Below are 13,005 nucleotides of genomic sequence, written 5' to 3' on the forward strand. Positions count from 1 at the left end.
GATTATCTTGTTCTAATTAGAGCGATTTTTATAAATTGATCGGCTTGTATTTTGTTACATGCAGAGGTAACATGAAAAAGCATGAAGAACATTTCGGCATAGCTAAATATTGTCTCTTTGATTTGCAGAATGTGCATGAACAGACAGATAAACGGGTAGCATGCTTGTCGTGATAACTTTGCTATTCCTTCCTGGGGACTTTGTCCCAGACCATATTAGTCACCAGCCTTCAAAGCCTGGATGCAAAAGAGGAACATTACTAGTTAGGTACTCAGATCATACACTGGAGGTTTTTGCTTTCCCTTAGGATGTGTGTAACCAATGGATAGGACACTTTGACTATCATCATCTCTTCCCCAGCTTGAAAATCATCAAATAGTGGATATATAGTCAAGAAACCTTGATTTTTTTCTCTTAGTGTAAATAAAACAAGAACATTTGCTCATGGAGATGTTCAGAGAAAGCTAGCCTGACACTGTTGGCCAGAAACAGCTGCTTTCATAACATATTTATAGTTTTCTTACCAACATTTATTCAGCCCATGCCTTAAGAGGCACATGAGACTGCTGCAGTGTTGACTTTAATTTAATCTGCAGTGTTGACTTTAATTTAATCTGTTTAGAAGATGATCCAAAGCCCTGTGAAACCAATGTATTCTTTTTACTTGCTATTTCCATTGACATCAGTAGACTTTTGGAAGAAATCCAGAAGGTAGAGTCACGTCTTCCGAGGCAGTTTCCTGGTATTTCAGGAGGTTTTTAATCTGTATAGAGATTTTATACCAAATTTCTCAGGGTTTGTCCCCAGTAGAGATGCTTGACGTTGAATTCTTGTTGTGCTAGGTCACATTTGAGCCTTGCAATTCTGTCCCATGGCATATGGACATCAGTAAAACAAGACTTTGTCCAGCTTCCAGTAAGGCCAGTAGTGAGATTCCTGTTGGCTTAAGTGGGTGTTGAACCATCCATGCTGTTGTTTTTTAAATAATTCAAAATTACAAACCACAGATTTTTTGAAAGAGTCCTTTAAAAAAAACTGAAGTCTATGACTGACTATATGAAGAGTAGACATTTTAAAATCAGTTAGCTGATACTTGTCCTTAATTAAGATGAATATCACGGAGCTCATCATTTAATAAACTTTTCTCAGAGCATGTTTCCTGCTAATACAGTTTTGCATGGCTGTGTAACAAAACTGACATTTTTATTTTTGCAATGCAAATTAAAAATGTTCCTACACCTTCTTGCTCTTTGCAATTTACTCATGCAGCTTTTGTTTTCTTTTCTACTCCTTTTATTGTTCTGAACTCACAGCTACACACATGCACAATAAGCAAATAAATATCTCCCACTCTGTAAACAGACCATCGTTAATAACGTAACTGAATTTGACACTGGGCAGTCTGTTAGATTTCAACTAGAGTACCTAAAGATATCCTCTCACCTTGGGCCTTGAATGAAACTGTGCTGGGAAGAAAAGCTCATCATCTCCCATCTGGAGATGATGTATTAAGAGCAAAAAGCACACAGGGAGAACCTGCAGCATCTTAAGGGTGACAATGCAGATCTGCAACTCTGGGCTCAGTCACAGGAAGACAACTTGGGGGTCAACTTAATCTTACAGAAGGAGCTGAGAATTGGCCAGTTAAAGCCCAAACAGAGAGACTTTTGCCCCTTTTACTGCTTGCTACGTGCAAGTCTGTAATTGCAGAGATATAAAATGCAATTTTCAGCATCGAATGCAGACGTTGGAAAGCATGCGTCTTGGGCATTCGTTACCGCCTCATCCAGACCAAGTTCTAAAGCCAATAGTAAAAGCTATTTTTAATACCCACTCAAAATAAAACCAAATTAGTTACTTGGCAGAAGAGTTTTCCCATGCAAGCAGAACCCTTTTCTGCACGACAGCCCAGCACAGTGTGAGGGTAGTGTGGCCAGAGCAGGCACTGCAGAGCATGATGTGGTTCTCTGCATCCCTATGGGAAGGGGATTGTTTGGCAATGGTGGTAGAGCAGAGCTGAGTGTCAACAAATGCTTTGTGTGCCAGGAAATGGCAACATTCCCTCAAGTGATAAGCCCTGAGGAAATCCACGCTGACTTCCAGATAAGCAAAGTCTGTGAGTATAAATCAGTTTTGCTCGATTAAAGTCAAGAGAGCTACCTTTTACCAACTGAAGTATGACCCAGAACATGCAGATCTGGCATCAGTAGCCATTGAAATCATCTTCCTTAACAAAGGCTGAGCCCTATTGATAAATCTGATGCTTAAAGGCTTTTTGATACGAGTCAGAAAGCTCCTTTGCCAAATTCAGTGATGTCCAAAGTCCTTGTTATTTGTCTTGTGATCACACTCTCTCTCTTCTCTTTCTCTCCCCCATGCCCCCCTCCCTCCTAACAAGGTTCACATGTGTGTACGGCGCATGCTGTATGCACACATGAAAATATCCATTTTGTTTTCCATGATGTCTCATGTTATTTTCTGTGCTCTACCGCAGTTCAAGTAACCAAAAGGGATATCATCTTTCTTTTGGATGGATCACTCAACGTCGGAAATGCCAACTTCCCCTTTGTGCGGGACTTTGTTGTGACTTTAGTTAACAACCTTGATGTTGGAACTGACAAAATCCGAGTTGGCTTAGTGCAATTTAGCGACACTCCTAAAACCGAGTTCTCCCTATACTCATACCAAACCAAATCAGACATAATTCAACGTTTGGGGCAGCTGAGGCCCAAGGGTGGGTCAGTGCTGAACACTGGCTCTGCACTGAACTTTGTGCTTTCGAATCACTTCACTGAAGCTGGTGGGAGCAGAATAAATGAACAAGTGCCGCAGGTCCTAGTCCTGGTGACGGCAGGGAGGTCTGCCGATCCCTTCCTGCAAGTTTCCAATGACTTAGCTCGGGCCGGAGTGCTGACTTTTGCTGTTGGAGTTAGGAATGCGGATAAGGCAGAGCTTGAACAGATTGCGTTTAATCCAAGAATGGTATATTTTGTGGATGATTTCAGTGGTCTGACAGCATTACCTCAGGAGTTAAATAAGCCTATAACAACATATGTTAGTGGAGGTGTGGAGGAGGTTCCACTCGCCCCAACAGGTAATATCTACCTTCCTTCATCTTGACTGCATTAAATTAATCTTGTTTGTCTTGACTGTTTGTTTCCAATGTACACCTTCACACTTGTCCAAGGCCCTCAGTCAAAGCGTTGAAGACTGTGCCCAACCTTAAATACATGCTTTGACACAGTCAGCTCTTCATTTTGAAGTTGCAATTTAAAGACAGCACGGTTTGAAGGAGGTAAGGACTGAAGGATGAACAGAGTGAGTCTATGCCCACTAGTCACCGATTCAGGTGTTCCCTTTTCACCTCCATAATAACATCACAACCTGCAAGTTCATTGCTTGTACTAGCTCAGGCAATGGGAGCTTGTAATTTGGCCACAGAGACTGTTATGTGAAGATAGATGTAGCACCAGTGAGCATGCAGGAGCAAGGTTCTAGCCACGTACGTGGAGCTAAATCGTTCCTTACAAGCACTCTGTAGAAGCGATACTACGAGTCTGTCACAGACTGAATTTGCCTTCAGATATTCAAAGTTAGGCTCTAACATTAAGCTTAAAAATTGTTGGTAAGCTTAACCTTTTATAAACTGTTTGTTCAATAATTCCCTTACTATGGTGTAACTATATAACATGATGGAAAAGACAGCAGTGACAGCAGGGTAGCAAAGTCTCAGGCTGCAGCAAGCGAGAATAAGCTCAAGTGCAGCAGCAGTGGATGCAGAAACAAAGGGAGAAAGCTGCTTACTTCCAGAAGGTCTCAGGGATCTCCAATGATATACCCTCACCTCCACTGCCAACCTTTAAATGAGGTCTGGGGTGAATCCTGGCTCCACCCCTTCCAATCACTCAGGTACACTGCATACACCTGAGCTCTCCTGGGTCGGCCCTGCCTTCCGCCAGGTGCTCAATCACTGCTTCAGGCCATGGCTTAGCTTTTCCACTACACTATGGCTATACACATACAAAGACACAAGAATATCCAGAATAGTTTAGGCTGGAAAGGAGGTCATTAAGATTAACACAGCAGATGTTGAGATGCACAAATATGAAGTGCTTGGTTTTGCCTTGGATGCTTGATGAAACTAAAAGAGCCATTGATAATGGGTAACAGAAATTTCCAACTCCCAAAGTCATAACTCACCTCAGGATTTGACTGCCTTGCGATGCAATTGAGAGAAATACTCTAAGAGAACATGGAAAATATGCTATGTTTGTGTGTATAAACTAACATATATTCATCACTTACCGAGCCTTTAAATACAAAAAAAAACCAACAAACCCTTCCACTTCTGTTGTACTTCATGCCTCTATTGTCAGCAGGTTGCTAGAATAGATGTCACTGGTCTATTCCAAAATGGCCAATTTATGATATGACTGACATGATATGATACAAGTATATGATATGCTATATGATGTGAGATCCTGGTGCTTGAATTTACTGAGAGGTGTCCTTACTTACCTTTCCTTATCAGATAAACGCATCAAAGGTACTGTTTAATCCTATTATCTCTGAATACTTTGGTAAATGGGAATCACTTGTTTTGCATATTGAAATCCATCTGATTTAGAGAGAAGTTTCTAGGGTGAAATTTAAGAAGAAACATGCCTTCATATCTTTTCTTTCCCTCTTTTCCTTTGTGAATTTATTCTAGAAAGCAAGAAAGACATTTTATTCCTGATTGATGGTTCAGCCAACCTCTTGGGTAGCTTTCCTGCTGTCCGGGACTTTATACACAGAGTCATTTCTGACCTGAACGTGGGTCCTGACGCCACACGAGTAGCTGTGGCTCAGTTCAGTGACAACATCCAAGTTGAATTTGACTTTGCTGAACTCCCATCTAAGCAAGATATGCTTCTGAAAGTGAAAAGGATGAGGTTAAAAACTGGGAAGCAGCTGAATATCGGAGTCGCGCTCGATGAAGCCGTGAGGAGACTGTTTGTGAAGGAAGCTGGAAGCAGGATTGAAGAAGGCATTCCACAGTTCTTGGTCCTCCTCGCTGCTGGGAAATCAAATGATGAGGTGGAGCGACCATCGGGAGCTCTGAAGGAAGCTGGAGTTGTGACCTTTGCTATCAAAGCCAAAAACGCTGATTTATCAGAGCTGGAAAGGATAGCTTACGCCCCACAGTTCATTCTGAATGTGGAATCCCTTCCTCGGATTTCAGAGCTCCAGGCAAACATAGTGAACCTACTGAAAACTATCCAGTTTCAGCCAACAGGTACAAGGCCCCATGGTTTCTGTGGTTTCCAAGGGGCTGAGAATTACCATTTGGCCCCTTCTTTTCAGTAACTGGGGCACTTGGGCCTGGTGATGTTTAAAATGATTATGTAGAAACTGCTATTGTACTTGGATTTTCCTCTGGTCACACCCTGATCCAGCAAACACTAAGGTCCAAACTGAATTTTAAAGATGAGTCATTCCATTAAAGGAAAAAGCCTTTTGTTCAGCTGCAAGAGCTGCAATAAATGCTGTTACTGATGCGTAAATGATGGTATAAGCATGAAGTAACAGACCCATTGCCCTAGTTAAATAAATTGAAATACAGTGCTGGGCAAGGACTTGGAGGAGCAAATTAAGGCTTATCTCAATTCCTCTTTCTATTCACCACTTCCTGGAGGAGTGATAGGGTGTAAGAAGCACTGTAGAGTCAGTGTGATCCCGCAACACAACCCCCCCTTATTCACTCTTTCTCTATTACTTAAAGGGCATAACAGCAGTCTTTACATTTTGTACCTAGGCACCAATAAATCAGATGATCTTCACACAGTTACTATTAAAAGCTCACCTGCTGAAAAGGGATGAATTAAAGAACATAACATATCACAAAAGAATCACATCTATCAGAAATTGAAACCGCAGTACTGGAAACTGTGCAACTGGGTGATTTCCCAAAGGCAACCATAATTTGAGAGTTGACCTGTCTTCCAACAGCAGGTGGAGACAAGGAAAACTGTAATGACTTCCACATCATCTCTTCATGGGCAGATGGACTTAGAATCATAGAAACATACAAAAGAAATAGGGCTGGAAGAGATCTCAGGGTGCCATCTGCTACACATCCACTTCCCCAAGAGGATCTGCTTGTCCAGAATTGGCTGACACTTTTCTAACCTGTTCTGAAAATCCTTCTAGTACAGAAAATTCCTCTGGCCTCTCTAATCAATCGATGCAATTGATGGAATATCCTCATTGGTAGATATTTGACATAAGTGTCAATCCTCTGCCTTTCTTGTTACGGCTTAATCCACGTACATCTCTTTCAATTCAGAAGGAATACAGGTGTTAGCTCTTTCTTGTGTTTTGTTTGACCACCTTTCATTCACTTTCAGCTTGCCATGTATACAAGGGTGGTGAAGCACTGGCACAGGTTGCCCAGAGAGGTGGTGGATGCCCCATCTCTGCAGACACTCAAAGTCAGGCTGGATGGGGCTCTGGACACCTGATGGAGCTGTAGGTGTCCCTGTTCATTGCAGAAGAGTTGGACTAGATGGCCTTTAAAGGTCCCTTTCAACTCAAACAATTCTATGTCTTTTCTTAGTCATTATGTCTCTAGCTGTGTAACCTTCTCAGTCTCCTAAGATTAGTTCATTAGGCTCAATTTGTTTGAAAAGTAGGGTATAAATAAGGACATTTGAATATTCTTAAGCTGATCTTCTCTTACATGAGACAGAAACCATATCCCATTGTTGCTGGAAGTATCTGTACTTTTATTTGGGAGGTGGAAGTTAAAAGGCATTAAACATTTTGCCCATGTTGGCATTGTCTGCCTGGAGCCTTCACTTTGTGGATGACCAGGCTCTTTTTGATCTTCCTTTTATTGCAAGTTACTTACAAATCAGATCTCTGCTACTGCAGATGCTTCTTGCTAGATCTCAGTTTGTGCTTTTGGCCATTCTCATTTTCTCTGTGCTGGTTTGGAGTATTACTTCTTAGTAATCTGATCCCATCTGTGCTTTTATGTCAATCCTCTCATGCTCCATGAAGAGCTCTTGATTTACACTGTTTTTCAGAGGGATAGCTAGATGTCTTTAATGTTGTTAAGAAGCTTGCATTCTGCAAACTAATCCCAGCAGACTGAGGGTTTAAAATTCCTTTGACAACAAGATACTGCAACCAATTCCACTAGCTGCTCCCCAGGAGCTGCACCCACCTCCTTTTCCTAGTATTCTTGACCCACCTCATCAGTGTACACATAATTTTTCTTCTACCTAGAGACTTTTGTTAGGCCTCTTTTCCTCTGTTCCTGAGCTTCAGAAGAGCTATATGAAACCAGGATATGCCAGGCAGTGTCTGCTCCCTCTTCCTACTTGCCTTGCTCAACAAGCTATTTTAATATTCCAGCCCTATGTATTAATCTACCAAATTTCTGACATTCTTCCTACGTAATAAGCTTTTCCTGAAGTCTGTATTAAGATTTCAGTTACCCTTGATAACTTTTTATATTTCAAGCATTCATGAACATAAAACATTTCCTTCAGGGGAACAGTTCATGCCCCTGTTGTCCCAATGACCATTGCTATGAAAAAGCAATGGGGATGCCATTCTTCTGCTTGATGTTTGAAATGCAGTGATGTTTTCTGTGTGGCTGAGCCAAAGTTTTGCAATTCCATTAGCCAACAGCAGAATTCAACAACAATTTGCCTGATCTCTGAGTTATATAAATAATAAATACTGAGTGTTAGCTCACCATTATTATTCTTTGCCCTTGAAGAAAGTTCAAACTTAAAAGAAACAAAAAACAAAAAACAAACACAGTGACTTGTATTTCAGAAAAGCAGCTCAGCATTTTCAGTTGGATGTGCTTTTCGGCAAGTTCTTATTTTGTCTGGGCATGTGCAGGATCATCTTTCTCTGAGGTCAGTGATGCCTGAGAAAAGCTGTTGTCTCCCTGTCTGCTGGCTCCCTGTCAGCACCCCCTCTGCAGTAATCATAGAAAGACATTTCCTTCTGAAAACCAGATTTATCTGTCAGCCAAAATCCCTCAGGTAGAGGATGACACCTGGAGGCCCTTGGCACCCTATTTCCTATGTGTCTATGATTCTATGACTTGGTGGATAAGGCACTGCAGACATTGCACTGTAGTTTCCACCAACTTCCACCCATCTGCCTCCTCACCAGGGATTGCACCCTATTGCAAACTAACTGAAAAACCCATTCTGACACCTCGCTGTCCTCTCCTTACACTTCTGTACTCCTTTGGTTCAATGAATTCAGAGAACAATCACTTCAAAAGAGAATCTCACTTATTCTCCCTTCCCTTACTTGTCTCAAACAGTAGTTGAGAGAGGTGAGAAGAAGGATGTGGTGTTTCTAATCGATGGCTCGGATGGTGTCAGAAGAGGTTTCCCTCTCCTGAAGACCTTTGTGGAAAGAGTTGTCGAAAGCCTTGATATTGGCCGTGACAAGGTCCGTGTGGCCATTGTGCAGTACAGCAACGTCATACAACCTGAGTTCTTGCTGGATGCCTATGAAGACAAAGCCGATTTAGTCAGTGCCATCCAGGCTCTGACAATTATGGGAGGATCTCCTCTGAACACTGGAGCAGCCCTCGACTATCTCATCAAGAACGTGTTCACCGTGTCGAGTGGCAGCAGGATAGCTGAGGGCGTCCCGCAGTTCCTGATCCTGCTCACTGCTGACCGATCCCAGGATGATGTGAGGAGGCCCTCGGTGGTCCTCAAGACGAGTGGCACAGTGCCCTTCGGCATTGGGATTGGAAACGCCGACCTCACAGAGCTTCAGACGATTTCCTTCCTCCCGGATTTTGCTATCTCTGTACCTGACTTCAGCCAGCTGGATTCAGTGCAACAGGCCGTGTCCAACAGAGTCATCCGACTGACCAAGAAAGAAATAGAGTCACTTGCCCCTGATCTGGTTTTTACATCACCCAGCCCAGGTGAGAAGAAGTTTGTGTCTGCACCAAGAGCCAGCGGCAAAATATGATGTTTAGTAACATCATGGTTGCAACACAAACAGAAAAGCAGAGATGGTCACGGCTCTACATCCACCTTGGTCTCACTGTTAATGTATTTTCTGATGTACTTAGGGTTAGTAGGAGCTGTGACATTAAGCTGACCCACCCTTAATCACAGTCCTACAAAGTGATCCATGTTACATCAACATGGAAGACACACAAAGTGGATGCCAGGATTTTAATCTTATTTTAATTCAATGAACTGTTATTTCAGTCCGTACTATTCCTCCCAAAAAGGAAATGGCATCGTTTAGATGTTACAGGGATTCCTTCACACAACTACATACCAACGTCACCTTTCTGCTAAATTTAAGACCTTCTTCTGATGTGTCTAACATTTGCTACGCTCATTCACAGGGGGAAAGGAAAATGGAAAAGAATCAGAAACTTCCATTTCTGGTCTCACTTTGAATGAATTCCAGCCAGCACTCACTCGTCCTGAGGGCATGAAGGATACCCAACCCAAATCAATCCCTTCGAAATTCACCATTCTACTCTATCTGTTCCTTCCCTTCAAAGTCAGATTGTTTTCCCCAAGCCCCACTTGTCAATGTAATATTCAGTGATAATTCAGACTCTGACCTGAATTACTGAGAGAATCATGGGATAAAATCTATCTTAGAGGAGAAAGACAAGGAAAGAGGAATGGCTTGTGTGGCAGCCTGGCCTGAGTAAGGATCACCATGCTACATTTCCTTGTGTGTAGATCCCACTGGGAATTAATGTTCTAAGATTCTCTTGCTCTCTCTTGCTTCCTTTTCTCTCGAAACTGCTGTTCTTGCACTGCCTCGGGATGTGCCTAGTAGACTGGCCTAGTCTCTGGGGCTCCCAGGAGAAATCGTAAGGGAAGAAACAACAGGCCTTTTCCCAAAGCATAGGCCAGTGATGTAGATGATGATGACATTAGCTGCTCTCCATAAGCAATGCTTGATAACATCTTTTGACTCCTTCTTTCTTTTCCACAGCGGGTGCGAAGAGGGATATTGTGTTCCTGGTCGATGGCTCCCGCTACGCCGCCCAGGAGTTCTACCTTATCCGTGACCTCATTGAGAGGATAGTGAACAACCTGGATGTGGGCTTTGACACCACCCGGGTTTCAGTGGTCCAGTTCAGTGAACATCCCCATGTGGAGTTCCTACTCAATGCTCATTCCACCAAGGATGAGGTGCAAGGTGCAGTGAGGCGGCTGCGGCCACGGGGTGGCCAGCAGGTGAACGTGGGAGAAGCCCTTGAATTTGTGGCAAAAACCATCTTCACCCGTCCCTCTGGGAGCCGCATAGAAGAGGGTGTCCCTCAGTTTTTGGTTATCCTCTCCTCCCGCAAGTCTGATGATGACTTAGAATTCCCATCGGTGCAAGTCAAACAAGTAGGAGTGGCACCTCTGGTCATCGCAAAGAACATGGATCCTGAGGAGATGGTGCAGATTTCCCTTAGCCCTGATTATGTGTTCCAAGTCTCCAGCTTCCAGGAACTGCCCAGCCTTGAACAGAAGCTGCTGGCTCCTATTGAAACCCTGAGTGCGGACCAAATCAGACAACTCCTGGGAGATGTGACAGTTCCAGGTAAGACCCTGTCATTACCAGCTGCCTCTGTTGCTATTCAAGTAAATATTACACTACTGGGTAAACGATTTTCAATTCCTTCTTTTCTTAGTTAAAAGTGGGGGCAGCACACATACTGCTTTTGGAGACCACATCTAAACATGCAGAAATTTTTCCTTAGTACCTAAATATATAACTTATTTTTATTTTCAAGTCAAAGACTGCAAGGTGCTTGATTGCATGTTCCCATTTAGTGGCTCACTAAGAGAAAGACATAAGTCTTTGGCAAAACAGAGCTAGAAACATTGCCAAATGCAGACAAGAGTGTTGAAGAATGAAACGGATAATCATAGAATCATAGAACTGTAGAATGGCCTGGGTTGAAAAGGACCACAATGCTCATCCAGTTTCAACCCCTTGCTATGTGCAGGGTTGCCAACCACCAGACCAGGCTGCCCAGAGCCATATCCAGCCTGGCTTTGAATGCCTCCAGGGATGGGGCATCCACAACCTCCTTGAACAACCTGTTCCAATGCATCACCACCCTCAGATGATAAGGGTCTGAGTAGTACACGCTTAGAATATTAGGCAAGTCACTAATGCATGCATGCACTTGCAAACAAGCCCTTGTGGATGAGCTCCACAAAGCACCGTGCCTAAATTTGGGTAAAATATACCATGCAGTTTTACATTACCTGAGAAGATATAGCACAGAAATCCTGCAGAAAAGTCTAAGCAAAGACTTGGCGCACAAATAATTTCCCCTCTTTTTGCTTCCCGGCAGATGTTTCTGGTGAGGAAAAGGATGTAGTCTTCCTTATTGATAGCTCCGACAGCGTTAGGACTGATGGGCTTGCTCACATTCGGGATTTCATCAGCAGAATCGTTCAGCAGCTTGATGTTGGGCCGAACAAAGTGCGGATTGGAGTGGTTCAGTTCAGCAATAACGTCTTCCCTGAGTTCTTCTTGAAAACCCACAAATCTAAAAACGCCGTATTGCAAGCCATCCGCCGCTTACGGCTTAGAGGAGGGTACCCCGTGAACGCTGGCAAAGCCCTAGACTACGTGGTGAAGAACTACTTCATCAAGTCTGCAGGGAGCAGGATAGAAGATGGAGTGCCCCAGCATCTAGTTGTCATCCTTGGAGATCAGTCCCAGGATGATGTCAACAGGCCTGCTAATGTGATTTCTTCAACGAGTATTCAACCTCTGGGTGTAGGAGCCAGGAATGTAGACAGGAACCAGTTGCAGGTCATTACCAATGATCCTGGCCGTGTGCTTGTAGTACAGGACTTCACAGGGCTGCCCACTTTAGAAAGAAGGGTGCAGAACATTCTTGAAGAGCTTCCAGTACCTACAACAGAAAGCCCCGGATATCCAGGACCTGGTAAGATTGCTAATGTATCCTGCAGGCTTTTCTCAATATAACACAGACAGAGTTTGTACAATGTGTAAATGGCTCCATAACTCTTTTTAATCCCCAAAAGTTAAGTTGCTTTGAAGAACACTTTGAAGATGATTTTGTGGATCACAGGAAAGCATAGAATTTGAAAAGAGATGAGGCTATCATGAAAACATGAGGTGTAATAAAAACATTGTGTAAAAGGTTTTATCATGTATGCATGTAAAATCACTCCAAAGACCAACAAAGCTTAGAAGTTTGAAAGGAGAGAGAAATGCAATGCTATCTGACATAGCACTAAGCACCATAAGTATTATAAATGTCGCAAACAATGATTAGCCATTTTGATTTTTTTGTAATTTCTTTTTCAGGAGGCAAAAAGCAGGCTGACATTGTGTTTTTGCTGGATGGCTCCATCAACCTGGGAAGAGATAACTTCCAGGAAGTTCTCCAGTTTGTGTATTCTATAGTGGATGCCATCTATGAGGATGGTGACTCCATCCAGGTAGGACTGGCACAGTACAACTCTGATGTCACTGATGAGTTTTTCCTCAAGGATTACTCCACCAAACCTCAGATTTTAGATGCCATCAACAAAGTGATCTACAAAGGTGGCCGAGTGGCAAACACTGGTGCAGCCATCAGGCACCTTCAGGCAAAACACTTTGTAAAGGAGGCCGGCAGCCGAATTGACCAGAGGGTGCCTCAGATCGCCTTCATCATCACAGGGGGGAAATCTTCAGATGATGGGCAGGGTGCTTCCATGGAAGTCGCACAGAAAGGTGTCAAGGTGTTTGCAGTTGGCGTAAGGAACATCGACTTGGAGGAAGTCAGCAAGTTGGCCAGCGAGAGTGCCACGAGCTTCAGAGTGTCGACAGCTCAGGAGTTATCTGAACTGAATGAGCAGGTCTTGGTTACATTGGCAGCTGCTATGGAGGAGAAACTGTGCCCAGGAACGACAGACGTGACGAGAGGTAAGCACCATCCTTGCATAAAATGTTCAGGTTACTCCCAGTTGGAGTCCATTT

At 43.3% G+C, this 13,005-nt stretch overlaps 1 protein-coding gene across 1 annotated transcript in view; it reads left to right on the plus strand.

Annotated features, from left to right (window-relative positions):
* COL6A3 (collagen type VI alpha 3 chain) overlaps positions 1 to 13,005 on the plus strand; it is a 54,210-nt gene that overhangs the window by 16,561 nt on the left and 24,644 nt on the right. The window contains 6 exon segments of the mRNA XM_010713244.4: positions 2,495 to 3,094; positions 4,712 to 5,278; positions 8,336 to 8,956; positions 10,000 to 10,596; positions 11,360 to 11,962; positions 12,349 to 12,951. Coding sequence (XP_010711546.2) covers positions 2,495 to 3,094; positions 4,712 to 5,278; positions 8,336 to 8,956; positions 10,000 to 10,596; positions 11,360 to 11,962; positions 12,349 to 12,951 — 3,591 coding nt within the window.

Source organism: Meleagris gallopavo, chromosome 7 (assembly GCF_905368555.1).
Source record: "Meleagris gallopavo chromosome 7, MGAL_WU_HG_1.1, whole genome shotgun sequence".
Classification (NCBI taxonomy): domain Eukaryota; kingdom Metazoa; phylum Chordata; class Aves; order Galliformes; family Phasianidae; genus Meleagris; species Meleagris gallopavo.